Source organism: Spermophilus citellus (genome assembly GCF_964194105.1).
Source record: "Spermophilus citellus genome assembly, chromosome: 2".
NCBI classification, from domain to species: domain Eukaryota; kingdom Metazoa; phylum Chordata; class Mammalia; order Rodentia; family Sciuridae; genus Spermophilus; species Spermophilus citellus.
Window position 1 is genome coordinate 35,566,422 of NC_138183.1, and position 19,934 is coordinate 35,586,355.

The 19,934-nt window shown below is 34.5% G+C and overlaps 2 protein-coding genes across 2 annotated transcripts in view; one reads left to right on the top strand and one right to left on the bottom strand.

The window, feature by feature from the left end:
• Positions 1–11,092, top strand: part of SLC25A51 (solute carrier family 25 member 51) — a 63,660-nt gene extending 52,568 nt beyond the window's left edge. The window contains exon 4 of the transcript XR_014020355.1: positions 11,078–11,092. The gene's annotated coding sequence lies outside the window, so the exon portion shown is untranslated. The remainder of the gene's footprint in view (positions 1–11,077) is intronic.
• Positions 1–19,934, bottom strand: part of DCAF10 (DDB1 and CUL4 associated factor 10) — a 39,073-nt gene that overhangs the window by 17,889 nt on the left and 1,250 nt on the right. Inside the window, exon 2 of the mRNA XM_081278703.1 lies at positions 9,394–9,507. Coding sequence (XP_081134829.1) covers positions 9,394–9,507 — 114 coding nt within the window. The remainder of the gene's footprint in view (positions 1–9,393; positions 9,508–19,934) is intronic.

The window sequence follows — 19,934 nt, forward strand, 5'->3', positions numbered from 1 at the left end:
TTTTCTTGAAAATATTTTTAAATGGGAAAAAATACATCACCAAAAATAACCAGTTATTGATGTTCAGCTTAATTTCTGTATTTTAAAACCAACACCTCAAATATTTCACCATCTCATTAAAGATTTATCAACAAAACTATTTTTTTCTCAGTTTTTGTTTCTCTTTTAGCTTTTATCAACAAAATCACTTTTTTTTGGGGGGGTGGGACAGGGTACAGGGACTGAACCCAGGGTCTCCAGCATGCTAGGCAAGTGCTCTACCACTGAGCTACATACCTACACTGCAGAATTATCTTTATTATTGAGTTGTAAAATCTCTCTTTTCTATGTTTTCTTACTACATCAAAATTTTAATTCTTTTATCATTAAATCTATTTTTTCTCATGTAGATTTACCTTTACTAATGAGGCTTTGCAAAGTACAACTAGCTCAATGGCTTTCATGCTTGATGGAATTTTATGAGTGAAAAAAAAATACACTCCAAAATATTTTAGGGCTGGGGATTACAGTACAGTGGCAGAGCATTTGTCTTAACATTTGCAAGGTCCTGGGTTTGATCTCTAGCACCACAAAACAAACAAATAAAAATCTTAAAAAATACAAAAGGCTACTGGAAAGTAAGTCAACCTTAATGAGTATCTTCATACACTTGAAATATGTATAAATATACTACCAAATATATTTTATTCAGTCTACAAAAATATTAATATATGTATTAACAACTTCAGTGGGGCTGGGTACAGTGTGCATTGCTAATTCTAGCAACTTGGGAGGCCTAAGGCAGAAGGATCACAAATTCAAGGCCAATCCAGGGAGGGAACTTAATGAGACTTTGTCTCAAATTTTCAAAAAAATAAAAATAAAAATAAAAAGGACCAGGATGTAGCTTAGTGGTAAAGCAATCCACCACTAAATCCCCAGTATTGCAAAACAAAAACAAAAAAAACCTCAGTGAGATTATATTGCTGTGGCTCACAGTGTTCCCCCTGATGGATTTTTTATTTGTTTGCTTTGCAGTACTGGAGACTGAGCCCAGGTGTCTACCAATAAGCTACATTCCTAGCTCTGTTTTGAGACAGGGCCTCACAAAGCCGTCCAGGCTGGCCTTGAATTTATGATATTCTTGCCTCAGGTTCCTGAGTAGCTGAGATTATGGGGATTATAGGCATATGTCACAGTGCCTGGTCACTTGAAGGGTTTTAAGGAAGACAGTGAGATGATTGGAGAATAGTTTCAGGGATCTCTCCTAGATGACTAGGTTCCCAAACTCTTGGATGAAGAAAAATTTATATGGTAAAATATTAGAAACACAGAGAAAATTATTAATAATATAGCAAACATCTGTGATACCCACCACCCAGCTTTATCGAATTTTAACATTTTGTTATATTTCAGGGTTTTTTTTAACATTACGAACACAGTTGAAGTATATTGTGTATCCCTCCCCAACCCCATTCCCCTCCCTCCCTCTCTCCAGAGGGAACCACTATCCAAAATTTGTTGTTATTCCCCATGCAAGTTTTTAATATCATGAATTCATATCTATGTATCAAGCAATAATTTAACATATTATTTTGCATCCAATTTATTCTGTAAAAGTTTAATGAGCACCCTCTCACTATGTATGAGACACAGTTCTAGGTGCTAGAATAAAACAGAGAACAAACACATGCTTTCATCAAGCTCATGTTTGTGAAGTTTCCAAACTTTATATAAATGGTATCACACTGTATAGATTCGTTCTACAATTTGCTTTTCTGCCTTGATCTTAACATTTCTGAGGTATGTATCAGATGTCGATGCTTTTAGTTCATTTAACTGATGTATAGTATTCCATTGTAAAGTATACCAGAATTTATTTATGTTTTCTCCTCTTGATGGACATTCAAATTATTCTTAGCTCTTTTCTACCACTAATGATGCTAAAATGAACTTTCCATTCTTTACATACCTTTGTTCACAAGTGCATTCTCTTAAAAATAATGATCTTCAATTTTACAAGATATTGCCAAACTGCTTTTCAAAGTAATTTTTACCAATTTATACTCCAATAATATCTGAGTTCCTATTTCTCATCATCTTTGCCAATACTTGATATTTCTTCACTGTTATTTTTATTTGTATCTCCACAACTAGTAAATTTGAATATCTTTCCATATTTATTCTCTTATGTGATTCTCTATTTTTGTCTTATTTATTCTAGATATTAATCTTTCTTGAGTATGATATTGAAAATATCTTTAACTAGATTATATCTTCTCATACTGTTATATTGTCTATAGTAAAATAGAATGAAGTCTTAAATCTATATGTAGCTGCGCTTATCAATCCTTATGATTTGTGCTCTTAGTGTCTCAACAATCTTTTCTCACATTTAAGACACAAACATATTCTATACTTTCTTCCAAAGCTTTAAAGGCTTGCTTTCATAATTAGGTCTTTAACTGGAAGTTATTTTCACTTATGTTATAGGCAGAGATCTAATTTTATTTATATATCCAAGTCATATGTTTTATATATTTAAACTTTTCTATTTTTCCTCCCATCAATTTGTAATGCCTCTGCTATCAAATATAAAATTTTCATATATCCATAGGTCTGCTTCTAAGAGCTCTATATTCTAATATACCGTCACTTAATCTATCCCTGTCCTGAGACTACATTTGATACCTGAATGGGGTGATTACTTCCATCTCCCCCCCCCCTTTTCATTTTTGCAGTACTGAGAATAGAACCCAGGAGTACTTTACCCATTGAGCTACATTCCCAGTCCTTTTTATTTTTTGGTGTTGGGGATCGAACCCAGGGCCTGAGTTATGTGCCCAGCCCTCCTTTTTTATTTTTTAAGATAGGGTCTTCCTAAGTTCCCCAGGCTGGATTTGAACTCACCAAGGCTGGCCTTGAATTTGTAATTCTCCTGCCTCAGCCACCCAAGCTGCTGGAATTACAGATATGCATTATTATGCCCAGCTCTTACTCCCATCATCTTAAGTCCTCCAAAATTCTCTCAGCAATTCTTGGCACACTGCTGCTCAATATGAATTTTAAAATTAAGCTTTATGAAAAACTTTGTTGAATTTTGACCCTACACATGCATGAGGATTGGTCTATAGTAAGATAATCACAAAGAAGATTTTCTGACATCACTTTACCCAATGCCAGTCTAGATGAACAAAATGGCTTCTTTACAGACCGCCTTTATGTTGAAAGTGAACTCTTTGGTGTCTTATGCAGAGTTTCCTTTTAGAATCTTTATTTTGAACTGGCCCTAAAATTAATTCTCCTGTTCCCTGTACTTCTCATACTCGTCAAAACAGAAGCTTTGCCAGGTGTAGTAGAGCACACCTGTAATCCCAGGGGCTCAGGAGGCTGAGGCAGGAGGATTGGGAGTTCAAAGCCAGCCTCAGCAAAAGTGAGACCCTAAACAATTCAGTGAAATCCCATCTCTAAATAAAATACAAAATAGGGCTGGGGATATGCCTCAGTGGCCAAGCCCCTGAGTTCAATCCCTGGTCCTTGCCCTCCCCCCAAAAAAGCTTTGAGTTTTCGGGTCATCTGTACTTGGCAGATGCTTCTGGGCTAAAAGCTAGCAGAACACCTGTTTAATCCTTTGCATTCATTTTTGGCATGAGGAATTCTTTGTTATCCATTCAACTATATATTTTAAAATATATGTATATGCACACACACGCGCGCGCGCGCACACACACACACACACACACACACACACACATATGGATAAAATACTTTACTCAGCATTTGCATTTTTACTAGGAAAGATTATTTAGGATATTTAACCATTTTCTACAGGCTAGTTTTCATCTGGTCAATTTACAAGTATCAGAACTGTACTAAAGCCAGGCACTGTGGAACACACCTGTAATCGGGAGGCTAAGACAGGAAGACTGCAAGTTCAAGCCAGCCTCAGCAATTTAGTGAGGCCTTAAGCAACCCAGTGAGACCTTATCTCTAAATATAAAAAAAAAAGGGATATGGAGATATGGCTCAGTGGTTAATGCCCCTAGGGTTCAATCCCCCACCCCCCAAAATAAAACAACTTAAATATTTCACTATAGTTTGGCACAGTGGCACACACCTATAATCCCAGCAATTTGTGAGGCTGAGACAGGAAAATCAAAAGTTCAGGACAGCCATGACAATTTAGCAAGACCTTGTCTCAAAATAAAAGTAAAAAGGATTAGGGATGTTACACCATGGTAGAGCACCCCTGGGCTCAATTCCAGTACCAGCAATAAAATAAAATATTCTCATTATGACTGTAAACTTGTAATTCTTTTTTTTTTTTTTAAGAGAGAGAGAGAGAGAGAGAGAGAGAGAGAGAGAGAATTTTTTTTAATATTTATTTTTTAGTTCTTGGCGGACACAACATCTTTGTTGGTATGTGGTGCTGAGGATCGAACCCGGGCCGCACGCATGCCAGGGCCGCACGCATGCCAGGCCAGCGCGCTACCGCTTGAGCCACATCCCCAGCCCCTTGTAATTCTTAATATTGGTTTTGCTCTGTACATTTAAAAGCTATGTTTACAGTACATAAAAGTTCATGATTATTTTATCTTTTTGGCAGATTTCTCCTTTTATATGTACTGTTGTTTTATCCTTATTAATGCCTTTGTTGTTTCACCTGTCTCATAGTGATAATCTCCTACTTCTGGTTAGTTTGGTATCTCTAAAAAGAATATATAATGATTTTGTTTTTTATTCAAATTGTTGACTATGTTTTTTTTTTTTTTTAAAGAGAGTGAGAGAGGGGGGGGAGAGAGAGAGAGAGAGAGAGAGAGAGAGAGAGAGAGTTTTTTAATATTTATTTTTTAGTTCTCGGCGGACACAACATCGTTGTTTGTATGTGGTGCTGAGGATCGAACCCGGGCCACACGCATGCCAGGCGAGCGCGCTACCGCTTGAGCCACATCCCCAGCCCAACTATGTGTTTTTTAACAAAGAATATCAACACATTTATATTTACTGTGAACTATTCATATTTTTGGAACCCTTTCTTTTTTTTTTTTTTTTCTTTTTGGTATGGGGGATTGAACCCAGCAGTGCTTAACCACTAAGCCACTTCTCCAGCCCATTTTTTTAAATTTTAAAATTTTGAAATAGGGTCTTGCTAAGTTGCTGAGGCTGGCTTCAAACTTGTGATCCTCCTGCCTCATTTAGGGCCCATTGCCTCAGCCTCCTGAGTTGCTGGGATTATAGGCATGTCTGGTCCCTTTCTACTTGTTTTCCATTTATTCCCTCTTTCCTTTAATTTTTTTTTGTAACTTCTTATAGCTTTCCTATCTTCTAATGATCAAGTTTTCAATATTCTCTCCCCACCTTTAGCTTATTTTAAAGTTATAACTTTTATTTCCATCACTTTAGGGTTTTTTATTGTATATATTTAATTATGCATTAATTTTAAAGCATTTGAAATTACTTAATACTACTGTCTTCTTCCTAAACATGATTAAAGGTCTTAATATATTATATCTTCACACTGAACAAAACTCTCCCATATATTCAATCTATTTGTTTTCACTGTCTAAAGCTATACTATGCAATTTGGTAGCCATTAGTCAGTCACATGATGAAAAAAATGAAAGTAAACTATCTCAATAATTTTTATATTTGATTACATGTTAAAAGGATAATATTTTGGACATTTTGAGTTATATGTTATTAAAGATTAATGTTGTCTCTTTTTTTAACATAACTACATAAAATTGATAATTACATGTGGCCAACATACATTTGTATTGGATATTGCTAAATCCAGGTTTGTTTTTTTTAATTATTGTTATGTTTTGCAGTACTGGAGATCAAACTCACAGCCTTGCACACACTAGGAAAGCTCTCTTCCTACTGAGTTATATCCCCAGCCCCAGTTTTTTTGTTTTTGTTTTATTCCTCTTTGAGATAGGGTACTGCTTAGCTGTTCAGGCTGGCCTTGATCTTTGGGGTTCAAGCAATCCTCCTGCCACAGGCTCCCTCCTTGCTGGTACTACAGGCCTGCTCAACCATGCTTGGCTTTGAGTTTTAGTTTTAATTTTGTTTTAAATGTACCCCTCAAAAATCTCTAAATTATATTATTTATGCAATTGACAATAACATTTAACCTAATTAAAATTATTCCATCTGGATTAATAGTTACTTGGAATATAATGTGGTACAGAACATTATTTTGCTTCTCTATTTAATCAGGCTTCTAATCTAAGTGGCTTTTAAATTTTTCCCTTGATCTTTGATATTCCCAAGTTTCAGCACAACATGTAGATTTATCTTTATTTAATTTGCTTTGTCTAAAGCTAACTTTCTTTTTAAAATATTTTTCTTAGTTGTATATGGTCAAAATACCTTTGTTTTTTACTTATTTATTTTTATGTGGTACTAAGGATTGAACTCAGTGCTTCACATGTGCTAGGCAAATGTTCTACCACTGAGCTACAACCTCAGCCCTAAAGCTAACTTTTTTTTGGTACTGTGGATTGAACTCAGAGGTGCTCAACCACTGCACGACATCCCCAGCCCTATTTTGTATTTTTATCTACAGACAGGGTATCACTGAGTTGCTTAGTGCCGCGCCATTGCTGGGGCTAGCTTTAAACTTGCAATCCTCCTGTGTCAGCCTCCAGAGCTGCTGGAATGATAGCATGCGCCAAGGCTAGGGGCCCTAAAGCTAACTTTTGATTTGAGAAGTCTGGTCCCTCTCCAATACTAAAAACTTTATGCCATTATAAAATTAATTTTCCACCAATCCTTGAAAAAAACTTTTTTATGCAATCCTTCCTATACATTGGAGTCTCTCAATTAATGCTGTCTTTTAACTGCTTACATTTAAAAAAGTTTTTTTTCCTGTGCTCTGCCTGAAATTTTTAGTACTATTTTCTAACTCATTAATTAATTCATCTATCATATAAAGGGTAAAGTCTATCTCATCTACTGAGGTTTTTTTGGGGGGGGGTACCGGGGTTTGAACTCAGGAGCACTCAACCACTGAGCCATATCCCCAGCCTTATTTTGTATTTTACTTAGAGACAGGGTCTCACTGAGCTGCTTAGCACCTCATTTTTGCTGAGGCTGGCTTTAAACTCACAATCTTCCTTAGCCTCCCAAACCGCTGGGATTACAGTTCTGTGCCAACACTCCTGGCTTCTGAGTTTTTTATTTTTAATTTTGGTGCTAAGGATTAAACCCAGGGTCTCACATATGCTAAGCATGTTCTCTTTCTCTGAGCTATACAACCCTACAATCGGGCTTCCAACCCTACAATTGAGCCAGCTCTAAATATACCCCTGCTACTCAATGGTAGGAATCAAATCCAGGGCTTTGTGTATGTTACGCAAGTGCTGTACCATTAGCTACACTCTCTGCCCCTCTCCCCCTTTTTGAGTTTTTAATATACTAACTACATTTTAAATTTCCAAGTATTCTGGCTGGTTCTTCACTACATTGATATGTTCTTGTTTAAGCTGTTTGTTTTATAACTTTGAATTCTCTTTGAGAGTATCCTTTAATTCATTTCTTTGAGCATCCTAAAAAAAAAAAGTTTCAAAGTTTCTCCCAATCAATGGAATACTATGCAGCTGTTAAAAAGAATAAGATCATCCCATGGATACTAATATGGAATGATCTCTATATTCAGTGAAAAAGACAAGGCATATAATAATGTAGAATGCTACCATTTATATAAAATATATGTACGTATATATTTATATGGTTGTACATGCATAAACTATCTTAGAAAGGAGAGCAAGAAATTGGTAATAGTGGTTGCCTCTGGGGAGGGAAACTGGGTGGCTAGGCGACAGAGGTGGAAATAGACTTACTTTTCACTGTTTACCCTTTTGTACCTTTGAATTTTGTACCACGTGCATGTATTACCTAGTCAAAGAAAAAATAAATAATTTATTTTTTAAAATAAAGACTTTGTTGGACTACTCCATAAATTAATTTCATCCAGAGACAATGACTGTTCTGGTGGTTGATTCTGTTATAATATTAATTTTAGATGTCTCCATGAATTTTGGAGTTTTGGTTATAGGCCAGAGTAGGAAAAGTTTTTAACTTTTTTCTGTCTCCCTATTTAATGTTTTTAAGAGTGTCTACACTTGGCCATTTGGGGACCATGTCTACAGCCAGGGTTTATAATGACATTTCAGGGCTTCAGTTTCAAGATATTGGAAATACCACACATAACATTCAGTCACTGATAGGATAAGCGGCTTTATTCAATTCTTGTTGATGAGGCTGAGTATTTATCAGCTAAAACCTATAGCACCAACTAGTAAAGAACTTTTGCCTTTTTTTCAGACTTTCACCAATGAGACAAAGATTCCAACTAAACCCTTGGATTCATGTACTGATTCTGACTCTGGTTCCTGCCTCACAAAAAAACTAGCATTTTTAATTCTTTTACCTGAATGCAACAAAACCATTAGATATCAATGCTAGAATGAAACCCAGTAGGCCTATGGTTTCAGACCAGCTCAAAGTTTATCTGTGCTCCATTCCTGGTCCACAAAAATGTTTATATTATTTCAGAACCTGGCTATATTTTTTGTGCTATTTAATTTTAATTTACTGTTCTATGTGTTTGGAGCAAAGCAGTTATATCAAAACTCAGTATGTTACCTTGACTAGAAGTAATTTCCTCAATTTTTTTGTTTATAGAATATTTAAATAATCATAAAAGTAACACAATCTCATTTCATACAGTTTATAAAATTAAAGATAATCCATCCATTCCAACTAAACTACTGTTAGCACTTTAAAGCATTTCTTTTTAAATCTTTTTCTTCTGCTTTATTTCATATTTGCACAATTTTATCATTATTTTATCCTATATCATCCCAACCATTTGACTATGTTGCTATGTAGTCTCTACAACCATTGATGACTGCATATTAATCCACCAAACCATTCAATTGTAATTTACTTCCCACATTAATGAGAATATAAGCAGCTTCAACAATGCTACAAAGAAATTCTCTATGCATGTCTTTCTTCCTCATCTGGACTTAAGGGGTAGTGGTGTGGTGACAAATGTTAACCAACAGGATTGCCATAATTCTACACAGATTATTAGCACAAAAGGCATTACAGGACTAGCATAATACATGGCGAGGTTCATAATGATGGTCTTCATATACAAAGAGAAAAGAAACAACAACAACAAAAACCACCATGGAAGTGAACAGTATATTTCAGAAAAATTCCAATCCAAAATAAATAATAGTAAATTTTATAATTAAAGAAATAAACTTTATAAGGAATTAGAATCACAATTTACACACGTGGATCACTGAGGGACAAGGCATGACATATTTTCACTAACTTATAAAACAACACTTTGAATCACACTTATCAAGTTCATATGTTCACTATAATACTGACCTGATATTATTTACACAGTCTTCGTGAGCTTCAGAAAGTGTTTTTATGTGCTTTGAAGATATAGGGTCAAACAGGAGAACTTCAGTCTGTTCACAAGCAACTGTCAGAACTGACCTGAAAGCAAGTAACACATTTCTCTTGTTTAGTTTTCTAGCATTTGCTGGTTATTGATAATCACATCCACTGTGAGAAAGAATAATAGAAAATGGTACTCTCTCTCTCATACATGTGATGGGATGTAAAACAGTAGCCCTAATGTTTGCAAAGTACCTCTAGTACTCGTATATATCAAAAATTTAAATATGCACAATTTCTGACAATATTTTCTGAAAATTTAAATCAAGAGAAATAATCATTATAAATACAAAGAAAAATTAATACTAAGACATGCTTCACTTTAAAATGGAGAAACTGAAAGTAATCTAAATGTACATGAAAAGAAAATGAAAATAAATAAGCCATGGTATGTAACAGCACTCCTCCCTCACCCATAGAGAATACATTCCAAGACACCCACATTGGATGTCTGAAACTGCAGATAGTACCAAACCCTATGTATAGTTTTTTCATACACACACACACACACACACACACACACCCCTAAATAAATTTAAATAAAATAAATTTAATTTATAAATTAGGCACAGTAAGAGATTAACAACAATTACTACTAATAAAATAGAAAAAAAATCGTAAAAATATGCTTTAGTAAGTTATGTGAATGTGGGCTTTCTCTCAAAATTTTATTGTACTGCACATCTAACAACCTTAGCATATGATTTTTTTTTTTTTGGTCTTTCCTTAATGAGAACTTTCACCTTTTTACTTAAAGGCCATATTTTATGGTTTGTCATTGGCATATCCAAATTGCTAGCATTGCTACTCTTGCACTTTTGGGTCATTATTAAGTAAAATAAGAGTTACTTGAACACGAGCACTGTGATGCCATGACAGTCAATCTAAGTGCCTAATGGGTGGGTGGGTAGTATATGCTGTGTGGATGCTAAGGACAAAGGGACCATTTACATACTAGGTAGGACAGAGATGGCTGATGAGATTTCATTCAGAGATTTCATTAAACTATGCAGAATGTCGTAAAATTTAAAATTTATTAGTTTATTTCTTGAATTTTTTATTATAATCTTTTTGAACTGTGGCTTACTATGGGTAATTCAAACCTCAAAAAGTAAAACCATGGATTCAGAAAACTAGCATACCATGCAGAAATAAAAAAGAAAGAGGTATCTTTACCTGGATATGAAAGAACTCCAAAATACATTTAAAAAAAATAGTTGTAGATAAACCTGCATATATGAATAAACTCAGTGAAAAAAATATACAAACAAATAATATGTCTCTTCATTGGTTATCTATAAAATGTATTGAAAAAGGTCTGGCTTATATCACCAGGTCTATTAGATATAAATTTATCAGACTTTTCCTTTATAATTTTTAGTTTTCTTCCTTCTGGCTTTCCCTATTGTAAGTTATAGTTTTACAAACCTTTTATCAACTCAATTTTGATTTGTGAAAATCCAATGTCTTTTATTTAAAGTTTCAATTTTCTATGGGCACTTCTCCTTCAGATTCAGATCTAGCAAATGAAATCCTAAGTTTTTGAAACCTCAAGTCTTCCCAGTTTTCAGTACCAATAACAGATTTTTTTTTTTTTTTTTTTGAACAGGGTCTTGCTAACCAGCCTCAACTTGAGATCCTCCTGCCTCAGCCTCAGCCTCTCAAGTCCCTGGGATTACAGGTGTGCAGCACTATGCTTGGCTAATGGAAATGTATACACACAAGATGAAAGTGCATAAGACAAAATTTTAAATAGTCAACTGTTTCTATTCAGAACAAATTTTTTAGATAAAGCCGGAACAGAAAAATCTCTACTAAATTGAAAATTTTTTCTTTATTTAGTAATCATGTAATTGTCCTTTAAAAGATATTACCAAAAACCCTTTTATGAGATATAAGAACTTCAAAGTTTAATAATACCTGAAGGATTTTGCCATGATTTGAATGTGTTCTCCAAATTTTATGTGCCAGCAACTTGGTTCCCAATGTAGCAGTGTTAAGAAGAGGGACTTCTGGGAGATGACTGAATCATAAGGGCTCTGTTCCCATGAATGGATAAGTCCATTCATGAATTAACAGGTAGGAGTGGCTTTGATATAAAAGTGAGTTCTCTCTGGCATGCTTACTCTATCTCACCACTTGATGCCCTCTGCCATGTTATGATATAACCAAAAGGTTCTTATTAGATACAAGCACCATGCTCTTGGACTTCTCAGTCTTCTAGAATCATCAGCTTAAAAATTCTCTCTTTTGGTGCTGAGTATTGAACTCAAGACTGAACTACATCCTCAACTCCCCACAATTCTATTCTTTAGAAATTATTCAGCTGTTGCATTCAGTTTTTGCAACAGAAAATAGACTAAGACAGGTTTTTATGCTAGTTAATCAACATGAGTAAAAATATTCAAATTAAAATATATCATTTTTAGAAGCCACTTTTTTGTTGTTAGAAGAGCCATGGAAGGAATTTTCCCACCTTTTGTGCATAAGTAAATGGATTAATGATTCTAAGAGATTCTTAAACATTATAAATAAAAGATCCATAAAATTAATAGTTATTGTTTTTAACCAGTTACATTTTTATACATGGTGTGATATGTAATTTTTCTAATAGAATCTACTCTAATATCAAATTCTACACTTTTCTCATTTATAATGCCATTTTTATCATGTATTAAGTTTTGGTTTTTATATTGTGTTCTGTGCAACACCACACTATCTTTTTTTCTAAAAGATATATAGTATATTTGCTATATGGCAAATCAAGATCTTTTCCATTGTTTTATAACCATTATTTTTCTTGGCTAAATCATATTTTTCCCCAAATGAATTTTATATATAGCATGTCAAGTCCTACTAAGAAATACTGTTGGGATTTTTTTAATGGGATACAGTGGCTACAGGTTAATGGGGTAGTATTTATAACAAAAATATTGAATCACCTCATAGAGTAACAATGTGTACCTTCTCTATTTCTAGTTTAACTGCACTCCCATTAAGAATATACTCTGGTCAATTTCAGTCCTTGGAAATTACATGAGATTTCTTTTTTGTGTGGCCTGATATTAATATAGCATATCATCTTTCATTTTGTTAAATCTAGCAGTAGTATGCCTTGACATTCTTTTACTTTAAGAAAACTTCTACATTCTTATTTTCAGGTATATTTTCTGTAAAAAGTTTTAAAAAAATCTAACCAGGGCTGGGGATGCAGCCCACTGTAGAGTACTTGCCTAGCATGTGTGAAGCCATAGCTTCAATCCTTAGCACTACAAAATAATTAAAAAAATCTAACCAACAAACTGTCTTAATTGATTTACATTTAACATAATTACTAGTAATTTTTGAGTTTGAATCTATTATCTTAGTTTTTGCTTTCCATTTGTTCTGTTCTAGGTCCTGCTTCATCTTTCTTGCTTTTAAAATTTATTTTCACTATTCATCTCTCACCCTATACTACTTAGTTTATTAAATATACATTACCTTTTCCCCCCAGTGTACACCTAAGAGCTTATAACATGCATCAACTTTTTTAAAAAATGAAGTATGAATTATTAGTTCTATCACTTCCTGTATGATATAAGAACTTTGGTATATTTCAATTCCTTTTATTCCATTCTAATATTAAAAAAAATTTTTTTTTTTTAGTTCTCAATGGACCTTTATTTATTTACATGTGGTGTCAGGGTCTCATTAAGTTGCTCAGACTGGCCTTGAATTTTCTGATTCTCTTGCCTCAGCCTTCCAAGTAGTTGGGATTACAAGTGTGTACCACTATACCTGCCTAAGGTATACTACTTACCAGTCTTAAAATTTGTGGCCTTGTAAGTGAAAATGAAAATTTTGTACAACTGTCACATATAGTTAAATGTAGTATTCAAAAGTTAAATAATCAGTGATAATATGAGTAGCTTATTTTCTAAATTAACCTACATAAATTATAAAAATACTCACCAAGTGATATTAGTTGTAGTTCAAATTGTTCAACAAATTATTCTAGTAATTTCCAATCATTTATTAGTTTTGGAAACTATAGCCATAATCTTTTATTTGTCTTAGATATCCTTTTCTGAACCATGAATAGGAAACTGGATAAAGCTCCTCTAAGAATTTTCAATTTAAATTGATAGTCATGAATTAACCTGTAGTCTTGATAAGTTAAAAAAAAAAAAATCACTCTTAACAGAACAGTGGCACACGACTAATCCCAGCTACTCAGGAGATTGAGGCAGGAGTATCACCAGCCTCAGAACCCTCAAAATTAAATAAAAAGGGCTGGGAATATAGCTCAGTGGTAGAGTGCCCCTGGGCTAAAACAAAAAAACAAAATCAACAGAAAGTTATCACTGGGGCTAAATTTTCTTTTTAGCTTTTGGGGCAGTAACAATAAATATATTAAATTTATTTAGCCCTTCAATGTTTTCTATTAATTTTACATACTATTTAATTGTAGTAACAAGTAACAGATAAGAGATAATGTAGTACTGCAGTTAAGAGCATAAGCCAGGATGTAAGTCTTTTGTATTTAATGACCTTTCTGCTTTGAAGTTCACCCAACCAAATGCAACTATACAGAGGGGAAAAAATTATTTTTGTGATCATTTTCATTGGTAAAATGAGTATTATTAATGCTTATGGAGGGCGTGGATTTTGGCAAACTTATCCCACTAAATAATGATAAAAATAAACAAGAATGATAAAAATTAGGGATTTGTAGTTCAGGAATTATTCACCCATAAACCATTCCCATAGGCTTTATTCATCTGCTGTAGATTCTACTTTGCCTTGGGAGTGTACTATGAACCTGTAGTAGTACTACTATTCTCATCTGATTGCTTTTCGTCTCTCTGGATCTCCCAGGGGCTGCAGTTCCACAAATGACTAAGAGACAATTATAGGGAGAATGCGTAAGTAGGCTGAGCTACCTTTAGGGAAGCCAGATGATCACTGGACATTTAAGCATTTTCTGTGTGGGGGAAGGTACCAGGCAGCAGTGAGGAATAGTTAGAATAGATGCTGGCCTGCAGTTCTCTAGTGAGATGGTTGTTGACAGCCCCTTGCTAGGCCATTTCTTAACGCTATAATTGTTATATAATGGGTTTCTCTAGAATGTTCCAAGGAAGGTGCTACAAGTATTAGGATGATACTTAAATGACTCTGGGAATAATTATTCACTACTATGGATATATATCAATATTTTAACAACTGGCTGGGTGCAGTGGCACACACCTACAACCCAGCTAATTGGGAGGCTGAGGCAGTCAGATCTAAAATTTAAGGCCAACTCAAGAAATTTAGAAAGGCCCTGTCTCAGAAAATAGTGCTGGGGATGACTCAGTGGTAGAGCATTCCTAGTACTGTAAAACAAGACAAAAAAAAAAAAAAAAAAACTTGGTATGGTGGAATCAATGTTTATCAGCTTGATATGAGGCCTGACTGAATCCAGCATCTATATATACCCTTGAAAGCAAAATTTTAAGTGATGCTGTTCACACCTTTTATATCCTTGTGTTTGTCTAACTGAGACACACTAAACTCAGTTCAACCTTCTATGAGGTAGTGTATTAAAATCTTCTATGATAAATTTGCCTGTTTTCTCCTTGAAGTTATTGAATCTTGATGTTTATATTATATTTAAAATATAAGACTCATTCAAGGCCAGGTTCATTTAAATCCATAAGCAAATACTCATTCAAGCTTCCAGGTAAACTGATGTTTATCGTTAATAATTCTATCTCGGGCTGGGGATGTGGCTCAAGCAGTAACGCACTCACCTGGCATGCGCGGGCACTGGGTTCAATCCTCAGCACCACATAAAAATAAAAAAAAAAAAATAAAAAAAAATAAAAAAAAAAAAAGATGTTGTGTCCACCGAATACTGAAAAATAAATATTAAAAAATTCTCTCTCTATAATAATTCTATCTCTAGTAACTTTTTTGCATGAAGCCTATTTTATTCTGATAATATAGTTTACCATTTTTCTTTAGAATGTGTTTTGTTATATTTTTCTATATCCTTTAACATTTTTCTCTTTATAATAGTCCCATTTTTTTTTTAAAGAGAGAGGGAGGGAGGGAGGGAGAGGGAGGGAGAGAGAGAGAGAGAGAGAGAGAGAGAGAGAGAGAGAGAGAATTTTAATATTTATTTTTTTTTTAGTCTTCGGCAGACACAACATCTTTGTTTGTATGTGGTGCTGAGGATCGAACCCTGGCCGCACGCATGCCAGGCGAGCGCGCTACCGCTTGAGCCACATCCCCAGCCCCCCTCCTTTTTTTTTGAGACAGGATCTTATATTGCCCAGGCCAGTCTCAAAACTCATGGGCTCAAGTGATCCTTCTACCTACGCTTCCTGAGAAGCCAGAATAGGGGCATGCCATACCTCACTTATCTTTGTTTTTAAGTTGGAGTTTGTGTGTCTATGAGGGAAGGAAGTACCAAAGATGAAACCCAGGGACACTTCAACCATGTGCTGCATCCCAGCCCTATTTCTTTCTTTTTTTGAGATGACTTGCTAAATTGCTGAGGATGGCCTTGGTCTTCCCAGTCACTGGGATTACAGACATGTACCACCACCTTTGTACTTATTGTAACTAGTAATATTGGGATTTATTTTCAGCTATTCTTTGAGCTTTTATGTCTTGCCTTACCCCATCGCTTTCCCTTTCTTACCTTCTTTTGGAACCTTTTTCCTTATTATATGCTTTTTGTTCTACTTATCTAGAAATTTTATATTCTTTCTTTTGGTTCCTCAAAATTTTTAATATGCACACTTACTGAAGTCTATATATATATATATATATGATTTATATAATATTAATATGTGTAACATTATATATATACAATTCTTCCTTAAAAAACATAAGTAACTTTCAATATTCCCTCATAATGTACATGCAATTGTTGTATATTTTACCTCCAGCTTTATTATTCTCAAAGTACATTTTTGGATTTAGTTTTATGAACATATGTAACACATTCTCTGCTCTTCATTCCTTCTGGCATCTCAGACTTTCCATTTGAAAACACTTCCCTTCTCTCTGAACTTAGAATTCATTTATTGATGGTCTGCTGGCAAATTCACTAAGCTGAATACATATTTCATCTTTGTTCTTGTTAAGGACAAAAAACTGTTTTTACTGGGTATAAACATCTAGACTGCAAGTTTTTCTCCAGCATATTGAAAATAACTACCACTGGCTTTTGTGTATGTGTCAGATTATTATTGAAGACTAATCAGCTGTCATTCTTGTAGTGTTTCTTTGAAGGTTTGTTTTCCTCTTTTAAGATTTTACACAGCTGGGCACAGTGGCACATACCTATCTGTAATCTCAGTGACTCAGGAGACTGAGGTAGGAGGATCATAAGTGCAAGGCCAGCAACTCAGTGAAAGCATGTTTCAAAATAAAAAAGGGCTGGGAGCATATATAGCTCAGTGATAGAGTTCCCTAGGTCTGATCCACAACACAAAATAAATATAAAAATAAAGAAAAGATTTTATATTTACTTTCTTGAAGTGTCTAGGGAGGATTTCTTTTCTTGTTTTCTCTTTTGGTACCAGGGATTGAACCCAGGGGCACTTAACAACTGAGCCACATTCCCATTTTGTATTTTATTTAGAGACAGGGTCTCACCGAGTTGCTCAGGGCCTCACTAAGTTGCTGAGGCTGGCTTTGAACCTGTGATCCTCTTGCCTCAGCTTTCCCAGCTGATGGATTATAGGCCTGAGCCACGGCACCTAGCTCTAGGGAGGATTTCTGCTTGGGTTAGTTGTGCTTCTTAAATCATAGCCTGGTGCATCTCTTTAATTCTGCCTCTCTTCAAACAGCCGCCCCTCTCCATTAATCTCTCGTTTTCTTTAGGAACTAAGTAAATGTATGGGCTTTTCTCTCCATGCTCCATGTTACTAAACTTTCTTCATATTTTTAATCTTTGAATTTCTGTCTATGTTGTAGATAAATACTTCATTTCTATTTTTCAATGTACTAAATTCTTATGTGTTTTCATACTATTATCTAATTTCATAACATGAAATTTACTTTTTCAGAATGTCACCTTAGGAGGTAATATACTTATTTTGACAATTTTGCTGTCACTTAAACCATTTTTAAAATTCTTTTGGAAATTACCTTCTAGTCCACATATCCTTTCTTTTTAAATACTAAATCCCTTCTAGTCTGGTCTCCATTAGATTCATAAACTCGATTCTTACATTCTATGTCATTCTTCCTCCCTGTATTATAAAGTCCTTGTAAATGGCAGTGGCTATCATACTTGAGATATGAGAAATCATCTTTCTTACTACAGATATGTCATTGTCTATAAAATTACTTCAGCTCCTACCCAAATGTTGGGCACACTAGTAGATAAAGTAAAAATACTAAAAAAATTGAAACACTGAACTATTTCACCTTGACAAAGATAAAAAAGAATGGCAATAGCAGTGCTGGCAAGGGTATCCGGAGATAGGCACTTGCATATGTGTTTGATAGGAAAGAGAACTGGTTCTTTCTTCAGAGAACAATTTAACAATGTTTCAAAATTCCTTATAACTTTTGACTCATTCCAGGGACTTAGCTTTAAGGACATAAATTTAAATTATTTGTTCACAAAGTTTTATTTAAACTTATGAAAAAATTAAATAATGCAGAAATATTAATGTGTTCACAATAAATTTTAGGAAAAAAGCAGGATACAGAATAGTATGCTTACATGTTTATATTAAACTAAATATACATAGAAAAAAATTTTCCTTGGAATCCATTCAGTCTCTAGAATAAGTGATGTTTACCTCATTTATTACCTAGGCTTTCCAAAACATATTGGCAATGAAAAATGACTGAATTATTTAAAGTATATCAGAGTTCCTAACACATCTTTAAAAATTTTATACATTTATTAATTTTTATGTGGTGCTGAGGATTGAACCCAGTGCCTCACATGTGCGAGGCAAGTGCTCTACCACTGAGCCACAACCCCAGCCCCCCCAATCAGATTTTAAAAATTCTCTTGGAGGGATGGTGAATATGGCTCAGTGGTAAAGCCCTTACCTTGGGTGTCCAAGCCTTGGGTTTGATTTCCAGCACCACAAAATAGATGAATAAATAAATTAACAATAAATGTGTGTATATATATGTCTGTGTCTGGGAAAATGCAGTCTGGATTTAAATAAAAACTATGAATAATATATCCTTCATTCTAATATCCCTGGCAACTTAAATTCAATATTCATAACTCATTCTACCATTGCCTCCACCTAAAATTTCTCTCACAAAGAACAGAAACAGCTACTTCTCAAAGTCCTAAAAGTATAGGTAGGAAGTTAAGAGGAGAGGGGCCAGGATATAGAGAAGAGAGAAACTGAATGTTGACAAGGAACAGACCCTCAGTATTGGAATAGGTTAAGAACAGGACTTTTAGGAAGAAGAGAAGCTTCTATGAATAAGCTTCTCCTTTAATCAGTTTTCTCCCTTTCTCAGGCACATTCTTTGCTACAAGCTCCACCCAACTGCTATGAGAAAACCCAGAGATCCTAGCACCAGGTGTGATTACCATGGCATTTACATGAGTGAAGTGGAATAGGACTTACCAGCTCAGAGTAATTCCTGATTCTGTTCTTTTGCGTCTTCCTTAGTATACTGGAGGTCTTTCTTCAGAAAAGTTTTGCTTCATTGTTTCTCAGCTTTTCTAACATGATATACTGCCTCTCTTCTACCACTGGACCTTCAACATATCAGTTTTCATCTGAAATATTTCTACCCTCTCTCCAACCCCATCTTGACTCAAGATATTTACTCCTACTAATTTTTCTGAACTTGGCTCAAGTGTCAACTTTCTCTGGGAAATCTCAAACACCCTAGTCCACAACTAATTCCTTTGAGCCTTTATCCAATTTGTAGGCATACATTATGCATTATTAGTATAGTTATCTAACATGTAGTTGAACTGATGAAGTTCCAAGTTCAATAAAAGCAGTACCATTAACTAATTTTGCTCACCACTGTTAATCCTGTATTTAGAACATATCAAGTGCTCAAGTGGCATTTGTTAAACGAGGGAATGACTAAATGAACAACTAAGATAATTAGCAACCCAGAGGTCTTGAAGTAGTAAGAATTATATTAACTACACACAATTATACATGGTGGAACTTTGTACAAATTTTTCCTTTCTTTGCTGTTAAACTTGAGAACTCACAAGACATAGTTTTAAATATATACATCATATTATTTTGACAATTCCTAGAGCTTCAAAGTAAACCAAGACCAGATATTAAATATCTAATTAATCAAGAAGAAGGCTGGTTTCCCTTAGCAAAAGCAGGTTGTCTAGCCTGGGAACTTCACAAATGGCCTAAATCATGAGAGCTGCCTCTCTGCAATGGCTTAGTATTTCTTTTTATTTTTTTTAATATTTTTTAGTTGTCAATGGACCTTTATTTTATTTATTTATATGCTTGCCTCACACG